Consider the following 15,583-nt stretch of genomic DNA (forward strand, 5'->3'; position numbering starts at 1 on the left):
AGAGACCCCCATCACACAGAACCCCTCTCACCAGCCAGGACCTCCTCTGCCCTCAGAGCATCCCCCCCAGTCACCCCAATGGACAATAAATGAGACAAGAGTGGAAAGAGCATCTTTAATGATGAGCATCACAGTGTCACGGGCACAAGAGCCAAAGGCACTAATATTCCTCCCCATCCTCCTCTCCCTCCACACTGTCAGCCCCCACCTCCTCGTAATCCTTCTCCAGCGCGGCCATGTCCTCCCGGGCCTCTGAGAACTCGCCCTCCTCCATGCCCTCCCCCACGTACCAGTGCACAAAGGCTCTCTTGGCGTACATCAGGTCGAACTTGTGGTCCAGGCGGGCCCAGGCCTCGGCGATGGCCGTGGTGTTGCTCAGCATGCACACCGCGCGCTGCACCTTGGCCAGATCCCCGCCGGGCACCACCGTGGGGGGCTGGTAGTTGATGCCCACCTTGAAGCCGGTGGGGCACCAGTCCACGAACTGGATGCTGCGCTTGGTCTTGATGGTGGCGATGGCGGCGTTGACATCCTTGGGCACCACGTCCCCACGGTACAGCAGGCAGCACGCCATGTACTTGCCATGCCGCGGGTCGCACTTCACCATCTGGTTGGCTGGCTCGAAGCAGGCGTTGGTGATCTCGGCCACAGTGAGCTGCTCGTGGTAAGCCTTCTCAGCTGAGATGACAGGGGCGTAGGTGGCCAGCGGGAAGTGGATGCGGGGGTACGGCACCAGGTTGGTCTGGAACTCCGTCAGGTCGACATTCAGGGCCCCATCGAAGCGCAGGGAGGCAGTGATGGAGGACACGATCTGGCTGATGAGGCGGTTGAGGTTGGTGTAGGTTGGCCTCTCGATGTCCAGGTTGCGGCGGCAGATGTCATAGATGGCCTCGTTGTCCACCATGAAGGCACAGTCGGAGTGCTCCAGGGTGGTGTGGGTGGTGAGGATGGAGTTGTAGGGCTCCACCACGGCCGTGGAGACCTGCGGGGCTGGGTAGATGGAGAACTCCAGCTTGGACTTCTTGCCATAGTCGACAGAGAGGCGCTCCATGAGCAGGGAGGTGAAGCCGGAGCCGGTGCCACCCCCGAAGCTGTGGAAGACCAGGAAGCCCTGCAGCCCTGTGCATTGGTCAGCCTGTTGGGAGAGCCCCCAGCGGGGTCCAGAGTGGGTCAGCCATGGCTTTGGAGCCTCGTGCTCCCCAGGATGGGTGCAGCAGGAGCCACCCGGCCCACACAAGCCCACGGGCGGCCAAGCTCCGGCTTTGATGTGCCTGGAGCTCCCGGAGCGGAGCCGGCGGCATGGCAGGTCCAGCCAGCCCCGGCGCCAGCCCCAGCGTGGGAACCACAGGTTCAAAGAGCTCAAGCAGCCGCACCAGTCCAACCAGTGCTGCACCAGCACCCAAACTGGGGCTGCGAGGCCCCCTTGCCCCGGGCATGGGGTTTCCCATCCTCCTTCTCATAGCTGGGCTCAGCTGATGCGTCCCGTATGGGCACCAGGAACAGCCCAGACCTGTCCCCCACACCCCAGGACAGCTCCACCTCCTGTCCCAAAGTGCTGATGAGGTGAGAAGGACCAGTTGATCATCCCCCCCCCCCCCGCCAGGGGCAGCGATGTCCCTTTGTCCTCAGCCGCTCCCCCACCCCGGGAACGAACCCACCCCATGGGATGCCCACCAGCTTGCGGATGCGGTCGAGGACCAGGTCGATGATCTCCTTCCCGATGGTGTAGTGCCCACGGGCGTAGTTGTTGGCCGCATCCTCCTTGCCCGTGATGAGCTGCTCAGGGTGGAAGAGCTGCCGGTACGTCCCCGTGCGCACCTCGTCTGCGGGGAGAGCCCGTTAGCGCCCGGCGGCCCGTGGAGCCCGGCCCCCCCCCCGGCCCCAGCCCGCGCTCACCGATCACCGTGGGCTCCAGGTCCACGAAGACGGCGCGGGGCACGTGCTTGCCGGCGCCCGTCTCACTGAAGAAGGTGTTGAAGGAGTCGTCCCCGCCGCCGATGGTCTTGTCGCTGGGCATCTGCCCGTCGGGCTGGATGCCGTGCTCCAGGCAGTACAGCTCCCAGCAGGCATTGCCGATCTGCACGCCTGCTTGGCCAACGTGGATGGAGATGCACTCACGCTGCGAGGACACGGGGACAGGGTCAGGCCCCCCCAGCACCGGCTGGGTTCATACACCCCCCACATTCATGGGGTGGGATTCCTCAGGGTTATTCCCGGTCCTCGCCATTCCCTATCCAGACTCATGCAGGGATGGAGACAAAGTCACTCCCCTGTTTTCAGAGGTCCCCATCACCCCCGGATCCCAAAGGGAAATCCCGCTTTGCTCCAGCAGCGCTGATCCACAGGGATGGGTCCCCGCCCCCGCGCCGGCTCCACTCAGGGCAAGAGCAAACTCCCGGTAAACTCCCGGGACTGGGAAGCGTTTCCCCACCGCAGCCACGGCCGTGCCTGCGCCCCGCCATCGCCCCACACATGAGGGGTTCTCCCCATCTCCAGTGGGAGATTGCAGCAGGGTCCCCCCCAGCACCCCCACACTCCGTTGGGGCACTCCCTTGAGCCCCAGGAGCGGATGCCTCCAGGTCCTGCGTTGGAGCCTGGGACATGCGGTGCACCCAGGGCTGGGACCCCCAACCCCCCCCACCCCAAACACCGCACACCGGAGTCACACGGTGCCCCCCCCCGCAGTGCTCCGCAGCCGCACGCAGTGTCTTGGGCACACGAGAACTCTTCACCCCCACACCCCCCCCCAGGACACAGCTCCACGTGCTACCGTGGACATAGAAGGACCCCACAGCCGCGGGGGGGCTCCCGCAACCCCCCCCGGCCCTCACCATGGCCGCTCACTGCCCGAACCGCTACGGAGTCACCGAGGAAGGAGGCGGGGGGCGCCTGGCGGGGCCCCCCCGTGATATACCGGGGAGGGGCGGGGCCGCGGGGGGGCGTGGCATCGCCTTTCCCGCCCCCCGCCACGCCCCCTTGCCAGATGGCCACGCCCACCATGCCCCGCCTCGATTCTGATTGGCCGGTTCGAAAGCCGGGTGGGCGGTGACGTCAGAGGAGTGGAATGTGGAGGGCGGGAAACGGGTAGAGGGGCGGGGCGAGGGGCGGGGCTTGGGGGGTTTGGGGTCATTTGGGGGGGATTTTGGGGGGGCTTTAGGGCCGGGCGGGGCTGGTGGGGGCAGGAGAGATCCCTGCGCCCCCCCTCCCCCCCGCCGCAGCCCCGGGCTCCGCGCAGGGAGCACCACGGAGCAGCCCGGGCTGGGGGGCTCGGGGGGGTGGCCCCCGTCCCGGGGGTCCCCCCCTCCGCTCCCCGTCCCCATCCCGGTGCCGTTCCCGTGGGAAGCCCCGCGGGCCCCCGCCGCGCCGGCTCCTGCTCCCCCTCCTGGCACCGCCCGCGTTCCCCTGCCAGGCCCCGGGGCGGCCCCTCGGGTAACACAGGACGGACGGGAGGGGTTGGGGCTCCCCTGGCCCTGATCGGGTTCCCAGGGCCACAGCGTGGGGACACGGCGGCCCCGGAGAACCCCAGCCGGGCTTGGAACCGCACCACTGCCTCCCTTGTTGTACCCCCCCCCCCCCCCCCCGGCAAAGGGAACCTGTCCCCATGTAGGGCTGGGGGGCGGGAGCGCGATGTCCCTCCGGGACCGGCCACGGCCCCAGGGAGGGTCCCGGTATGGCCGAGAGCAGCGTGTCCCTGCGGAGCCACCGGGTTCCCCCTGCGCACCCCTAGGGTGTTCCCCCCAGCCAAGGCTGCACCCATCGCACAGCGCCGGGCACAACGGCTGGGGCGGGGTGTCCTGGGCATCCCCACTGTGCCCCCACTCCTCAGGCTCCCCAGTGTCCCCCCATCCCCTTGGGCCCCCCGGTGCCCTCCATCCCCTGGGCACCCGGTGTCCCCCCGCTCCCTGCGCACATCCCTGGTGCTGGCCCCTGCCTGGGGCCGGGATGCCCCTGCGACCCCCGCTCCCTGCGCCACCGGAGCCCCCCGAGTCCCCCCCACCGCAGCTCCTGCTGGGGGTCTGGGGAATTTTGGTGGGGGGCAGTGCGGGGACCCCCCCGCAGCGGGGTCTCTCCCGCCTCCTGCCGCCGCCGCCGCCCTGCTCCGTTATTGCGGGTTTTGCCGCATTGCGGTGCTGCGCCGCTGCAGCCCCCTCCCCACGGCGGCGCGGCCGCACTCCCCCGGCTGCAGCCCCCCCCGCCCTGCCCCCCGAGTTGAGCCCCCCTTTTGCTGTGGCTCCCGCAGAGTGGGGGCACCCAAATGCGGGGACACGCGACAAAACCCCCTGCTCCCCTCCATGGGGATAGGGTCACCCACTGCCCCCAGCACTGGGGGTCGCGGAGGCCTCACCCTGCCCTTCAGAGGGGGGCTGCAGGGGTAGGAATGGGACACATTGTGACACCCCCCGCCCCGTGCCAGGAAACCAGGACCCACCGGCTCTCAAAGCCCCCCCCCGCGAGATGCCAGCCCGAAGGAGGGCAGCATGGGCAGGGCTGGGGGCTCTGTGTGGCACAGGGGGGGTCCCCGGTGCGGGCAATGGCCTGTCCCGTGCAGTGGTGCCCAGCAGTGGACATGGCGGGGGGGGGACAACAACCGTCACCAGGAGCAGCCGCGTTGCTACCAACAGTCAACAGAGCACAGGAGGCCGGGAAGTGCCGGGGGGGGGCCGGGAGCCGGGCCAGGACCCCCCGGTCCAGCACACACTGGGGCTGGATAGCTCCATGGCATCCATGGCAGGGTGGGCCCTGGGGGACCCCCCGTAACTGTGTACCCCCCCCTCCACGCACTGGGGGGGTCCCGGAGATGGTGCCCCCCCCCCAGCACAGCAGGGTTAGGCGGGGGGGGGGCCTCCAGCCCTGTCTCCTCACACCCCCCCACAGGCCCTGGGATGGACGTTGGGGAACGGGAATGCGGGGGGGGGGGGTGGGGTGTCCCAGCCCGTCTCTTAGCAACCGGTCTCCTAGCAACCCCGCCACCACGGCGGTTGCCTGGCAGCGGCCGGCGTGGGGACGAGTGGCCCTCCATACCTAACGAGATGGGGAAGACACGGGGAGCCCCCGGCACCCAGAGCCCCTCGCTCCACACCCCACATCGCCAAGGGGGGGCTGAGCCATCGCCACCCCATGGGGCACCCCCTGCCAGCCCACGGCTTGGGGCACACAATGGGCAGGGCCCCCCCCCAGCCTGGAGAGGGGTCCCCGGGGTGGGGGCTATTGAGGGGCCCCAAGCCCCCAGACCCTGGGGACACCTTGGGGACGCGCTGGGGACGCGCTGCCGGGCCCCACATCGGTGCTGGGGGCTCAGGACCATGGGGAGACAAAGACAGAGGGCATTTCCCATGCAGGGATGGCCCTGCTGTGGGTCAGGGCTGGGATGGCTGAGCTGCTTTGGGCTCAGGGAACCCCTAAAACCCATTTGCTCCCGATGGGAGCCGGATCTCCCCGTTCTCCTCTGCTCAGCACAGCCAGGACCGCCCAGTCCTTTGTTCTGGTGGGCGATGCCCAAATCCTCGCCCCTCTTTGTCTGCAAGCCCATGGGCCCTGCTCCCACTCCACTTCAGCAGCACCCCAAAAGCACCCGGCTGGCAGAGCATGGGGCTGGCGGTGGAGATGTGGGGCTGATGCTGGGGATGTGGGGCTGGTGTTGGGGATGTGGGAACCTGGAGCTGCAAAGAAAACTGCATAATGTGGGAAGAGCAGAGAAGAATGTCATTTCCCATCGCGGGGGGGCACCGTAACAGCTCCATTGCGGCAGCTGGGGCCAGTCCTGCCAGTGGTGCGGGGTCACCCCTCTGCGAGACTGAACCCCCAACTCCCCCAGCCCCTGTGGCCTTTACAGGGACAGAAAGGAGGGGAACCCCCCCCCCGAGGAGGGGAAACCCTCGGGCCCGTGGGGCCGGTGGCTCAGGGGGGCCATGCAGGGGCCGCAGCAGATGGAGGAGGGGCCGGGGGTTGCGCGTCCTGGTGTCCCTGCTGTGTCCCCAACCACCACCAGCTGCCGCAGAGCAGCTGCCCCCAGCCCCAAAACCCCACCTCAGGGCTTTGTCCCCCATGTCCCCACAGTGCCCCCAGCGCCACGGCCCTGCTCGTCCTCAGCTGCCCCCAGGAGGACCCTTTGTCCCCCCGGTTGGGCCCCGCGGGGCTGGGTTCTGCTGCCGGAGCAGACAAAGAGGCGCTGGAAGGGACGGGCATGGGCCAGGCTGCATCCAGGGCACCGGGCCACGGTGGGGACCGAGGCCAAGTGGTGGCTGGGAAGCAGGGCACTGGGACACGGCCAGGCCTGGGACAGCGTCCCTGGGGTTGGGGACAGCGTTCCTGGAGATAGCGACAGGGCCATGGCCGGGGAAGGGGGCCAGGGTGTGGTCGGGTTGGGGACAGGGGTGGGGACCGAGTGCGATGGGGATGGGGACAACAGTGAGGTTGGGGACAGGGAGTGGGAGGTGGCCGAGGATGGGGCCAGGAGCATAAACAGGAGCCAGGACAGCGGCGAGACAAGGGGATGGTGGCACAGGCAGGGATGGGTACACGGGACCTGGGTGTGGCTGAGGATGGGGACAGGGATGTGACGAGGAGCCAGGCCCGTGGCCGCGGGGACGGGGGCACCATCGGGGCGGTGCAGAGGTACGAGGGCACGGCCGGCAGCTCGGCCGGGAACGGGCACCGAGGCCCGGCGGGGCCGGGGACAAGGACGCGGCCGGGGTCCCGACGGCGGCCGCCGCAGCCCCCGGTCCCCCCCCTCCCCGCACCGCCCGGCCTTTGTCTGCGGCTCCGGGGGGGCATTACCTCATCCCGGGCCGCGCCAATGGCCGCCGCCGCCGCCCCCCCGGCCCCGCCGCCCGCCCCGCCCCGCCGGGCCCTATAAAGCTCCGCGCCGAGCCCCGCGCTCCACCGTGCCTCTTACATCGACCGCCTCAGCGTCGGGCTGTGAGATCGCCCCGGAGCCGAACGCCACCATGGTGAGGGGAGGGGCATGAAGGGGGGGGTCCGGTTCTCGTCCCCCAGTGCCGCCGTTGTCCCCAGTTCCGATCCCGTTGCTGGCGCCGGCCCCGCGGCGCCTGGGAAGAACGGGATGAGGCCCTCGGTCTTGGGGCTGAGCCCGCACCGGGCGTGGCTCCCGTTACAGCGGGCAGGGGGGGTTGATGGGGGCTCAGCCCTGCCTGTGGCTCCCTTTAACCGGGGCTGGATGCGTCCTTCTCCTTTTCCCTGGGCGCAGCGCCGAGCCCGTACCGGGCGTGGCTCTCGTTAAAGTGGGCAGGATGGGACCCCCGGGACCGAGCCCTGAGCCTGCACTGGGCATGACGCCCGTTAAATCGAGCAGGATGAGTCTCCGGTGCTGATCCCCGAGCCCGCAGCGGGCGTGGCTCCCGTTAAGCCGGGCACGATGGCTCCCTGGGGCTGAGCCCGTACTGGGCGTGGCACCGGGTCAGCGAGGTCCCCCGTTCCCGGTACCGTGCTGCTGTCCCGCACTGGGCGTGGCTCCCGTTAAACCGGGCAGGACAGCTCCCTCCCCCGGTGCTGAGCCTACTCTGGGCGTGGCCCCAGTTTAACGGAGCAGAATGAGTCCCTGGGGGGGGGTGGGGGCAGAACGGGGTGGTCCCTGCCGTCCACAATGGGTGTTGCCCGGGTTTAACGGGGACCCTGGTGCTGAGGCTCAGCAGGGTGTATAGGGCAGGATGGGACCCTGGGGTCCCCCATCTTGCCTTGTGTGGGGTCCCAGTCCCCTGGAGCAGGATGAGCCCCCCAGTTCTGAGCTTCCCATCCCACAATGGGCACGGTCCCAGGTCCCTGGGTGGGCAGGATGGGACCCCAGAGCTCAGGACCCAGAACAATAGGGTGCGTCCGGGCTCCATCCAGGGTGCAGCATCCCCATGGGGCCCTTAGGGTGGGACAAAGCTGGGGAGCCTGGAGGGGTGACACGTCCCTATGTCCTGTCCCCGCAGCGTGAGTGCATCTCCATCCACGTTGGCCAAGCGGGCGTGCAGATCGGCAATGCCTGCTGGGAGCTGTACTGCCTGGAGCACGGCATCCAGCCCGACGGGCAGATGCCCAGCGACAAGACCATCGGCGGCGGGGACGACTCCTTCAACACCTTCTTCAGTGAGACGGGCGCCGGCAAGCACGTGCCCCGCGCCGTCTTTGTGGACCTGGAGCCCACGGTGATCGGTGAGCGCGGGCTGGGGCCGGGGGGGGGCCGGGCTCCACGGGCCGCCGGGCGCTAACGGGCTCTCCCCGCAGACGAGGTGCGCACGGGGACGTACCGGCAGCTCTTCCACCCTGAGCAGCTCATCACGGGCAAGGAGGATGCGGCCAACAACTACGCCCGTGGGCACTACACCATCGGGAAGGAGATCATCGACCTGGTCCTCGACCGCATCCGCAAGCTGGTAGGCGCGGAGAGGGCGGTTGCAGGGGGCGAGCTGAGGACAAAGCCGCAGTTCTCCGTCCCGGCCTCCCCCCGGCGCAGCCGGGCTGGCTTTAGCTTTAATGTATTAATGAATGTTAATCCTGTTGTGCAGTGGCTGCCATTGGCCGCAGCGTGATGCGGCGCAGCGGGGAGCTGGAGCGGCTCCACAGCGCCGCAGCCCCCGGGCGGTGCTGAGCTCTGCAATTCCCTCTTTGTTCCCACTTGGCTCTCGCCACGGCCCAGTCCAGCTGCGTGCGGCTGGGAACGGGCGCCCCGGTGACCGCGCCGGCGGCGGCAGCTCGGACCGGTCCTGCCCGGAGCCATGCGGATGTGCCGAGTCCGATGCTTGGCCCCGGTGCCCAAACATGTCCCTACAAGGTGCTTCTGGCCACTCCTCCACCGGGGCTTCCCTGAGGGATTCACTGCTCCTATGAGTCAATGACCAACAGATGGGTCAGGGCCACCGTGCCACCCATCCCGGTGACTCCTGCTCTGGAAAGCCCCCAGATGTCCTCAGGAGGCCACAGAGTTGAAGGAGCAGCTTCTGCTGTTGCCTGGACTAAACATGCCCCCCCCTTGTCTCCCCTCACCAGGCTGACCAATGCACAGGGCTGCAGGGCTTCCTGGTCTTCCACAGCTTCGGGGGTGGCACCGGCTCCGGCTTCACCTCCCTGCTCATGGAGCGCCTCTCTGTCGACTATGGCAAGAAGTCCAAGCTGGAGTTCTCCATCTACCCAGCCCCGCAGGTCTCCACGGCCGTGGTGGAGCCCTACAACTCCATCCTCACCACGCACACCACCCTGGAGCACTCCGACTGTGCCTTCATGGTGGACAACGAGGCCATCTATGACATCTGCCGCCGCAACCTGGACATCGAGAGGCCAACCTACACCAACCTTAACAGGTTGATAGGCCAGATCGTGTCCTCCATCACTGCCTCCCTGCGCTTCGATGGGGCCCTGAATGTTGACCTGACGGAGTTCCAGACCAACCTGGTGCCGTACCCCCGCATCCACTTCCCGCTGGCCACCTACGCCCCTGTCATCTCAGCCGAGAAGGCTTACCACGAGCAGCTCTCGGTGGCCGAGATCACCAACGCCTGCTTCGAGCCGGCCAACCAGATGGTGAAGTGCGACCCGCGGCACGGCAAGTACATGGCGTGCTGCCTGCTGTACCGCGGGGACGTGGTGCCCAAGGATGTCAATGCCGCCATCGCCACCATCAAGACCAAGCGCACCATCCAGTTCGTGGACTGGTGCCCCACCGGCTTCAAGGTGGGCATCAACTACCAGCCCCCCACGGTGGTGCCCGGCGGGGACCTGGCCAAGGTGCAGCGCGCAGTGTGCATGCTGAGCAACACCACGGCCATCGCCGAGGCCTGGGCCCGCCTGGACCACAAGTTCGACCTGATGTACGCCAAGAGAGCCTTTGTGCACTGGTACGTGGGGGAGGGCATGGAGGAGGGCGAGTTCTCAGAGGCCCGGGAGGACATGGCCGCGCTGGAGAAGGATTATGAGGAGGTGGGGGTGGATTCAGTGGAAGGGGAGGGAGAGGAGGAAGGGGAGGAATACTGAACTCCCCCAGGGGTGCTGCTCTACAGGGAACATAACCTAGTTGAAGGCCCTCAGGGCTGTAGCAGTGTGTGCGCCGCGGTCTGTCCTGTCAATGGTCTGTGCTTCAATGGAAAAGTCTGTTCCGGACCCACCCGTCCTCTCCTGTGGGTCTGAATAAAAAGCATTCCCTGTCTTATCCCTGGCTCCAGTGTCTTCACTCTGTGCTGCGATGTCCCTGCTGCGGGTTGGATGCTGTTCCTGATGACACCCCATAGTATCTGGATCTCTGCACCCCAGGGCTCTACTTGGTCCCTGAGCCCAGCCCTGTGCTCCCCAAACCCATCGTGCCCCGGGCTGGGCAGTGTGTCCCCCCCCATATTCCCCCTCTCATTTCTCCTCACCTCTATTAAGGGCTGGGGGGGTTTGTTGAGGAGCAGGAGCAAAGTGAGCCCCAAGTGAACACAGGGGGGGTGGTTTAACTCCTCCTGGGGGGGGAGCCAACAGCCCCCCTGTTTTGGCTGAAGTCGGGAGGGTGGGGGCTCCTGCCTGTTGTGTGCAGGCAGGGGAGGGGCTGCATTGCCTCTTGAGGGGTGGGTTCTACTGCCCCCCACCACTGGGGCTGAGTGGCGCCATCATCCTGCTGGATGGGTGCCCCACCAAGCCCCACCCATGGTGTGTTCTGGGGTCCCTCTGTTCCTTCTTGCAGGGGAGAGACACAGCCCTGGCTCAGCTGAGAGCTGGTCCCAGCCCCTGGGGAGGGTTTTGAATGTCATAGCAGCCCCCCCCCCGTTTGATGGGAGGAACCAGCCCCCCCTCCCGTGGCTCCGGTCAGGGATTAATAATGAAGGGGAAGTTGATCACGCTGAAACTTGAGTGGGTGCTGCGGGGGGGGGGACACGACCCTGGGACCCCTCCCAGGGCCACCGTGTCTGAATCACCCCCTCCCCGTGCGGCGGTGATGAGCGCAGCTGCGAACAGCTCTTCTGCGGTGCCGCGTCGGCATCACCCCGAGCCGAGCGGACCCCGAACCCCATCGGGGACCCCCGCACCGAGAGCGGCCACCGGTGGCCCCGGAGAGCCCCCCCACCGCCCGGGGCATCCCGGCGGGAGCGGCCACGCGGCTTCCCGGGAAGGCAAATGGCGGGAGCCACGTCACCCGCTGCAATGCGGCTGCTGCCGCCGCGCCTGCCCCGCGCACCCCGGGAGGGGCCTCGGCTGGGGAAGGGGGGGCCCTGGCGTTGGGGGGGGCCTCGGTGGGGCAGGGGAACCCCGCGGGACAGGCGATGCGGCCGCGCTGCCACCGGGGTGTCCGCGGAACTCTCTGCGAACAGGAAGGCGGATTACCGGGAGCAAATAGCGCCGGGGATTAGACGGGGGCTGGTGCTGAGCCCCCTCCTTCTCGGCCGCCCCCGGCTATCCATGGCCTCGCAGCCGGGCGGGGAGCTGCACCCATAAACACAACCCGGGGGGGCTCGGCAGGATCACAGCGCGGCCCCCATTCTGTGGGGTGGTGCCCACGGGGAGTGGGGGGTCCCGCCTGGCTGTGGGGGGGAGTCACGTAGGGAGACGGGGACACGGCCGAGACAAAAGGAATGGGATCTGCCCCCCCCCCAGTTGAAATCCAGGGGGGTCTATCTCTCCCCAAGGGTGGATCTAGGGCTTCTGACCCCGCCCCAGCAGAAATCCAGGGGGGTTCCGGGGCACGATGCCCCCCAGCACGGCAGGATTCAGGACTGCCCCCCCCTACAACTGAGCTGGAGGGGGTCCGTGGGGTGCAGATGGGCCGGGGAGGTCTGACGAGAGAAAGCCGATTAACGGCCTCGGGACGCGGTAAGAGGAGGGGGGGCGCGGCAGCACGTGCCATCCCCCCCCCATGTCGCAGTTTTCCTCTGCAGCGGAGCCGCACCGGGCGGGGGAGGGATGCGGGGGGGGGGGTGCGGGAGCGGCCGTTGCCCCCCTCTCTCCGCAGCACACACAGTGGGCTGAGGACTGCGGAGGGGAGGGTCAGACACCACCACCCCCCCCCCCGAAGCCCCCCAAACCGTGCGGGGGGACCCTCCGCAAGCCCCGAGGCCCCCCCAAATCCCCGCAGCGCCCGCCCGGCAGCGGGGGGGGTGGAGGAAGGAGGCGGGGAGCGCCATGTGGTTGAGCCAATCGGCATTGGGAGCGTGTGGATGGGCGTGTGTCGAGGCCAATAGGAGCGCGGGGCGGGGGCGCGCAGCCCGCCCCCCTGGCCGGTATATAGGGGGGTGCCCGGGGGCGGCGGCAGCCTGGTACTTGCGTCGATTCCTTGCTTGTCGGGACGAGTAACCGAGCCGCAGCCATGGTAAGGGAGGGGGGGCTGTGAATTGGGGGGCACTGGGGAAGGGGGTCAGGGAGGGAGGAAAACTGGGGGGTGTGATTGGAAGTAACCAGCAGGATTGGGAGGGAGGGGAAGGGGAAAGACTTGGGCGGGAATATAGGGATTGGGGGGCACACGGCAGAGCGGCTTTTGGGGGGCACAGCAGGAGCGGGGGGTGTGGGCAGAGAATAGGCTGAGGGGTGCTGGGGCGGGGTACTGCACCCAGGGGGGTACAGCGCCCTTGGGGGGCAGCACGTGGTCCCCGGTCCCCCTCCTCCGGTGGGGGCGGGGCTCTGTCTTGCTTTTGGCGCTCTGCCCCGACCGTTACCCTTCCCGCGCGCGGGAAGGCGACACAGCCCCACCCCCCCACACCGCAACGGACACAGTTCCGCTTCCCTTCCCCCATCGCATCACCAAACACCCCCCAAATCCAGCCCTGAACCCCCCAACATTCCCCACCGCTGTGGGGGGGCAGAGGGTCCGTGTTCTGCTCCCCCCACTCCAAAGCACCCTCCGGAGCCCAACCCCATGGGGCTAATCCTGTCCCATAGCTTCTGGGAAGCCCCCCACCCCCGCCCCGGGTGGCCGGAATGCTGGGAGCAGGTGGCGGGTGCAGGGTGTGGCCAGGAATGTGCTGGGGGGGGGCCATGGGGACCCCCGGGGTGACGCCGCCCGCCCTCTGCGGTGGCTTCGGGTCAATGGTGCAGTCACGTCCCCGCTGTTGCGCCATGAACTTCCTCCTCCTCCTCTTCCTCCCGGCGCAGCCTCACCCCGTCCCTGCTCTAAGATGTCCTCCCCACGCCATTTAGGAGCCGGCAGAGGCCTAATGCGGGTGATGGTTCCCAAATAGTGGCTCCAGTTTGCCCCGAAACACGTGCTGTGTCCCCTCTGCCACACACAAAAGCACCCCCCAACACCCCATCACATGGCGAGCTCCTCGGTTTGGATGGCACCAAGTTGGCTCTGATTGGAGCCGCAGCACAACCAGTGTTGGGGCTGAGCATGAGCGTGACCCCTCCCGATGTGTCCCTGCAGCGTGAGTGCATCTCCATCCACGTTGGCCAAGCGGGCGTGCAGATCGGCAATGCCTGCTGGGAGCTGTACTGCCTGGAGCACGGCATCCAGCCCGACGGGCAGATGCCCAGCGACAAGACCATCGGCGGCGGGGACGACTCCTTCAACACCTTCTTCAGCGAGACGGGCGCCGGCAAGCACGTGCCCCGCGCCGTCTTCGTGGACCTGGAGCCCACGGTGATCGGTGAGCGCGGGCCGGGGTCGTGGCTGGGGGGGGCCGGGCTCCACGGGCCGCCGGGCGCTAACGGGCTCTCCCCGCAGACGAGGTGCGCACGGGGACGTACCGGCAGCTCTTCCACCCTGAGCAGCTCATCACGGGCAAGGAGGATGCGGCCAACAACTATGCCCGTGGGCACTACACCATCGGGAAGGAGATCATCGACCTGGTCCTCGACCGCATCCGCAAGCTGGTGGGTAACAGCCCTGGTGGGATCAGCCCCTTCCCCTCCCCTTGGGCTGTGAATCTCCTTTATCAGGACCCTGCAAGCTCAGGACATGAAGGTGGAGGTGCCCTGGGAATTTAATGGGGGGAATATGGATTATTTGTACGCTTAGGAAAACCTTATTTCATCCTTTTAGTAAGGTCATGGGAGGTTTCTATTTGAATCTCTCCTTCTTGACCAACTGGTTATGAGCAAGTGCCTGCCCCTGCCTGTCCCCAAAGCCTGAGTTCCTGGGGTGAATATTGGCCATCCTGGGTGAATTGGTGGCCACTTAAAGCCAGAATTACTGACGGATCAGTCTTGTTTTCTCTTCTTCTAGGCTGACCAATGCACAGGGCTGCAGGGCTTCCTGGTCTTCCACAGCTTCGGGGGTGGCACCGGCTCCGGCTTCACCTCCCTGCTCATGGAGCGCCTCTCTGTCGACTATGGCAAGAAGTCCAAGCTGGAGTTCTCCATCTACCCAGCCCCGCAGGTCTCCACGGCCGTGGTGGAGCCCTACAACTCCATCCTCACCACCCACACCACCCTGGAGCACTCTGACTGTGCCTTCATGGTGGACAATGAGGCCATCTATGACATCTGCCGCCGCAACCTGGACATCGAGAGGCCAACCTACACCAACCTCAACCGCCTCATCAGCCAGATCGTGTCCTCCATCACTGCCTCCCTGCGCTTCGATGGGGCCCTGAATGTTGACCTGACGGAGTTCCAGACCAACCTGGTGCCGTACCCCCGCATCCACTTCCCGCTGGCCACCTACGCCCCTGTCATCTCAGCCGAGAAGGCTTACCACGAGCAGCTCTCGGTGGCCGAGATCACCAACGCCTGCTTCGAGCCAGCCAACCAGATGGTGAAGTGCGACCCGCGGCACGGCAAGTACATGGCGTGCTGCCTGCTGTACCGCGGGGACGTGGTGCCCAAGGATGTCAACGCCGCCATCGCCACCATCAAGACCAAGCGCAGCATCCAGTTCGTGGACTGGTGCCCCACCGGCTTCAAGGTGGGCATCAACTACCAGCCCCCCACGGTGGTGCCCGGCGGGGACCTGGCCAAGGTGCAGCGCGCGGTGTGCATGCTGAGCAACACCACGGCCATCGCCGAGGCCTGGGCCCGCCTGGACCACAAGTTCGACCTGATGTACGCCAAGAGAGCCTTTGTGCACTGGTACGTGGGGGAGGGCATGGAGGAGGGCGAGTTCTCAGAGGCCCGGGAGGACATGGCCGCGCTGGAGAAGGATTATGAGGAGGTGGGGGTGGATTCGGTGGAAGGGGAGGGAGAGGAGGAAGGGGAGGAATACTGAATGCCGAGTTCCTTCTGTCGCTGTAGCATGTCCACAAAATGTCTGCTTCAAACACTTCAGCTTCCTTGTGCACTGGGCGGGGTCCAGCCCCGCGGCGGGGGGACACGCTGCTCTGGGCTCGTGTTCTCCTATGTGATCATGTCGATTTTCCATGTGTCTGTACCATGTCTGTGAATAAAAGGCTTTAAGAGAGGCTGCCCCTGTGTCGGATACAAACCCTCTGTGTCAGTGCCTGGCCCCGGCCCATGGGAACAGACTGTCCCTATTGTCCGTGTGCAGCCAGGCGATGGGAATGATGGGGCTCCTGCTGGGTGCTGGCTCTGCACAGCCCTTACTCTCCCTGAAGGGGTGAAGCCCCCTCTTCTTTCTCCCTTGGTGTTATGGAGTGGGGATGCTGCCCAGGCACCCTGGGTGCTGCTGTTGTCCTTCAGAAATGCCTGGGATCAAGCTGTCTTCAGTGCCCTCCACCCTGGA

General features: G+C 67.0%; 3 protein-coding genes across 3 annotated transcripts; 2 read left to right on the forward strand and 1 right to left on the reverse strand.

Annotated features, from left to right (window-relative positions):
• Positions 1 to 100: 100 nt before the first annotated feature.
• On the reverse strand, positions 101 to 2,882 carry LOC115618644 (tubulin alpha-1C chain). Its single transcript, XM_030510393.1, has 4 exons — positions 2,832 to 2,882; positions 1,897 to 2,119; positions 1,675 to 1,823; positions 101 to 1,135 (listed from the first exon to the last, which is right to left on the reverse strand). Exons 1-4 carry the CDS (start codon positions 2,832 to 2,834, stop codon positions 161 to 163), a joined length of 1,350 nt encoding a protein of 449 aa, XP_030366253.1. The 5' UTR covers positions 2,835 to 2,882; the 3' UTR covers positions 101 to 160.
• A 3,922-nt stretch (positions 2,883 to 6,804) lies between these two features.
• TUBA1A (tubulin alpha 1a) lies at positions 6,805 to 10,147 on the forward strand. Its single transcript, XM_030510391.1, has 4 exons — positions 6,805 to 6,950; positions 7,935 to 8,157; positions 8,230 to 8,378; positions 8,992 to 10,147. Exons 1-4 carry the CDS (start codon positions 6,948 to 6,950, stop codon positions 9,970 to 9,972), a joined length of 1,356 nt encoding a protein of 451 aa, XP_030366251.1. The 5' UTR covers positions 6,805 to 6,947; the 3' UTR covers positions 9,973 to 10,147.
• Positions 10,148 to 12,086: 1,939 nt separating this feature from the next.
• Positions 12,087 to 15,304, forward strand: LOC115618643 (tubulin alpha-1B chain). The gene is made up of 4 exons (XM_030510392.2): positions 12,087 to 12,277; positions 13,328 to 13,550; positions 13,628 to 13,776; positions 14,129 to 15,304. Exons 1-4 carry the CDS (start codon positions 12,275 to 12,277, stop codon positions 15,107 to 15,109), a joined length of 1,356 nt encoding a protein of 451 aa, XP_030366252.1. The 5' UTR covers positions 12,087 to 12,274; the 3' UTR covers positions 15,110 to 15,304.
• Positions 15,305 to 15,583: the final 279 nt, after the last annotated feature.

This window comes from Strigops habroptila, chromosome 23 (genome assembly GCF_004027225.2).
Source record: "Strigops habroptila isolate Jane chromosome 23, bStrHab1.2.pri, whole genome shotgun sequence".
In the NCBI taxonomy this organism is placed as follows: domain Eukaryota; kingdom Metazoa; phylum Chordata; class Aves; order Psittaciformes; family Psittacidae; genus Strigops; species Strigops habroptila.

What these genes read in the sequence shown, in the direction of transcription:
- TUBA1A (XM_030510391.1), top strand. An exon ending in CCTGGAGCCCACGGTGATCG is followed by an intron (nt 8,158 to 8,229) that starts GTGAGCGCGGGC and finishes CTCTCCCCGCAG; the next exon opens with ACGAGGTGCGCACGGGGACG. An exon ending in TCGACCGCATCCGCAAGCTG is followed by an intron (nt 8,379 to 8,991) that starts GTAGGCGCGGAG and finishes TCCCCTCACCAG; the next exon opens with GCTGACCAATGCACAGGGCT.
- LOC115618643 (XM_030510392.2), top strand. An exon ending in CCTGGAGCCCACGGTGATCG is followed by an intron (nt 13,551 to 13,627) that starts GTGAGCGCGGGC and finishes CTCTCCCCGCAG; the next exon opens with ACGAGGTGCGCACGGGGACG. An exon ending in TCGACCGCATCCGCAAGCTG is followed by an intron (nt 13,777 to 14,128) that starts GTGGGTAACAGC and finishes CTCTTCTTCTAG; the next exon opens with GCTGACCAATGCACAGGGCT.
- LOC115618644 (XM_030510393.1), bottom strand. An exon ending in CCTGGAGCCCACGGTGATCG is followed by an intron (nt 1,824 to 1,896) that starts GTGAGCGCGGGC and finishes CTCTCCCCGCAG; the next exon opens with ACGAGGTGCGCACGGGGACG. An exon ending in TCGACCGCATCCGCAAGCTG is followed by an intron (nt 1,136 to 1,674) that starts GTGGGCATCCCA and finishes CTCTCCCAACAG; the next exon opens with GCTGACCAATGCACAGGGCT.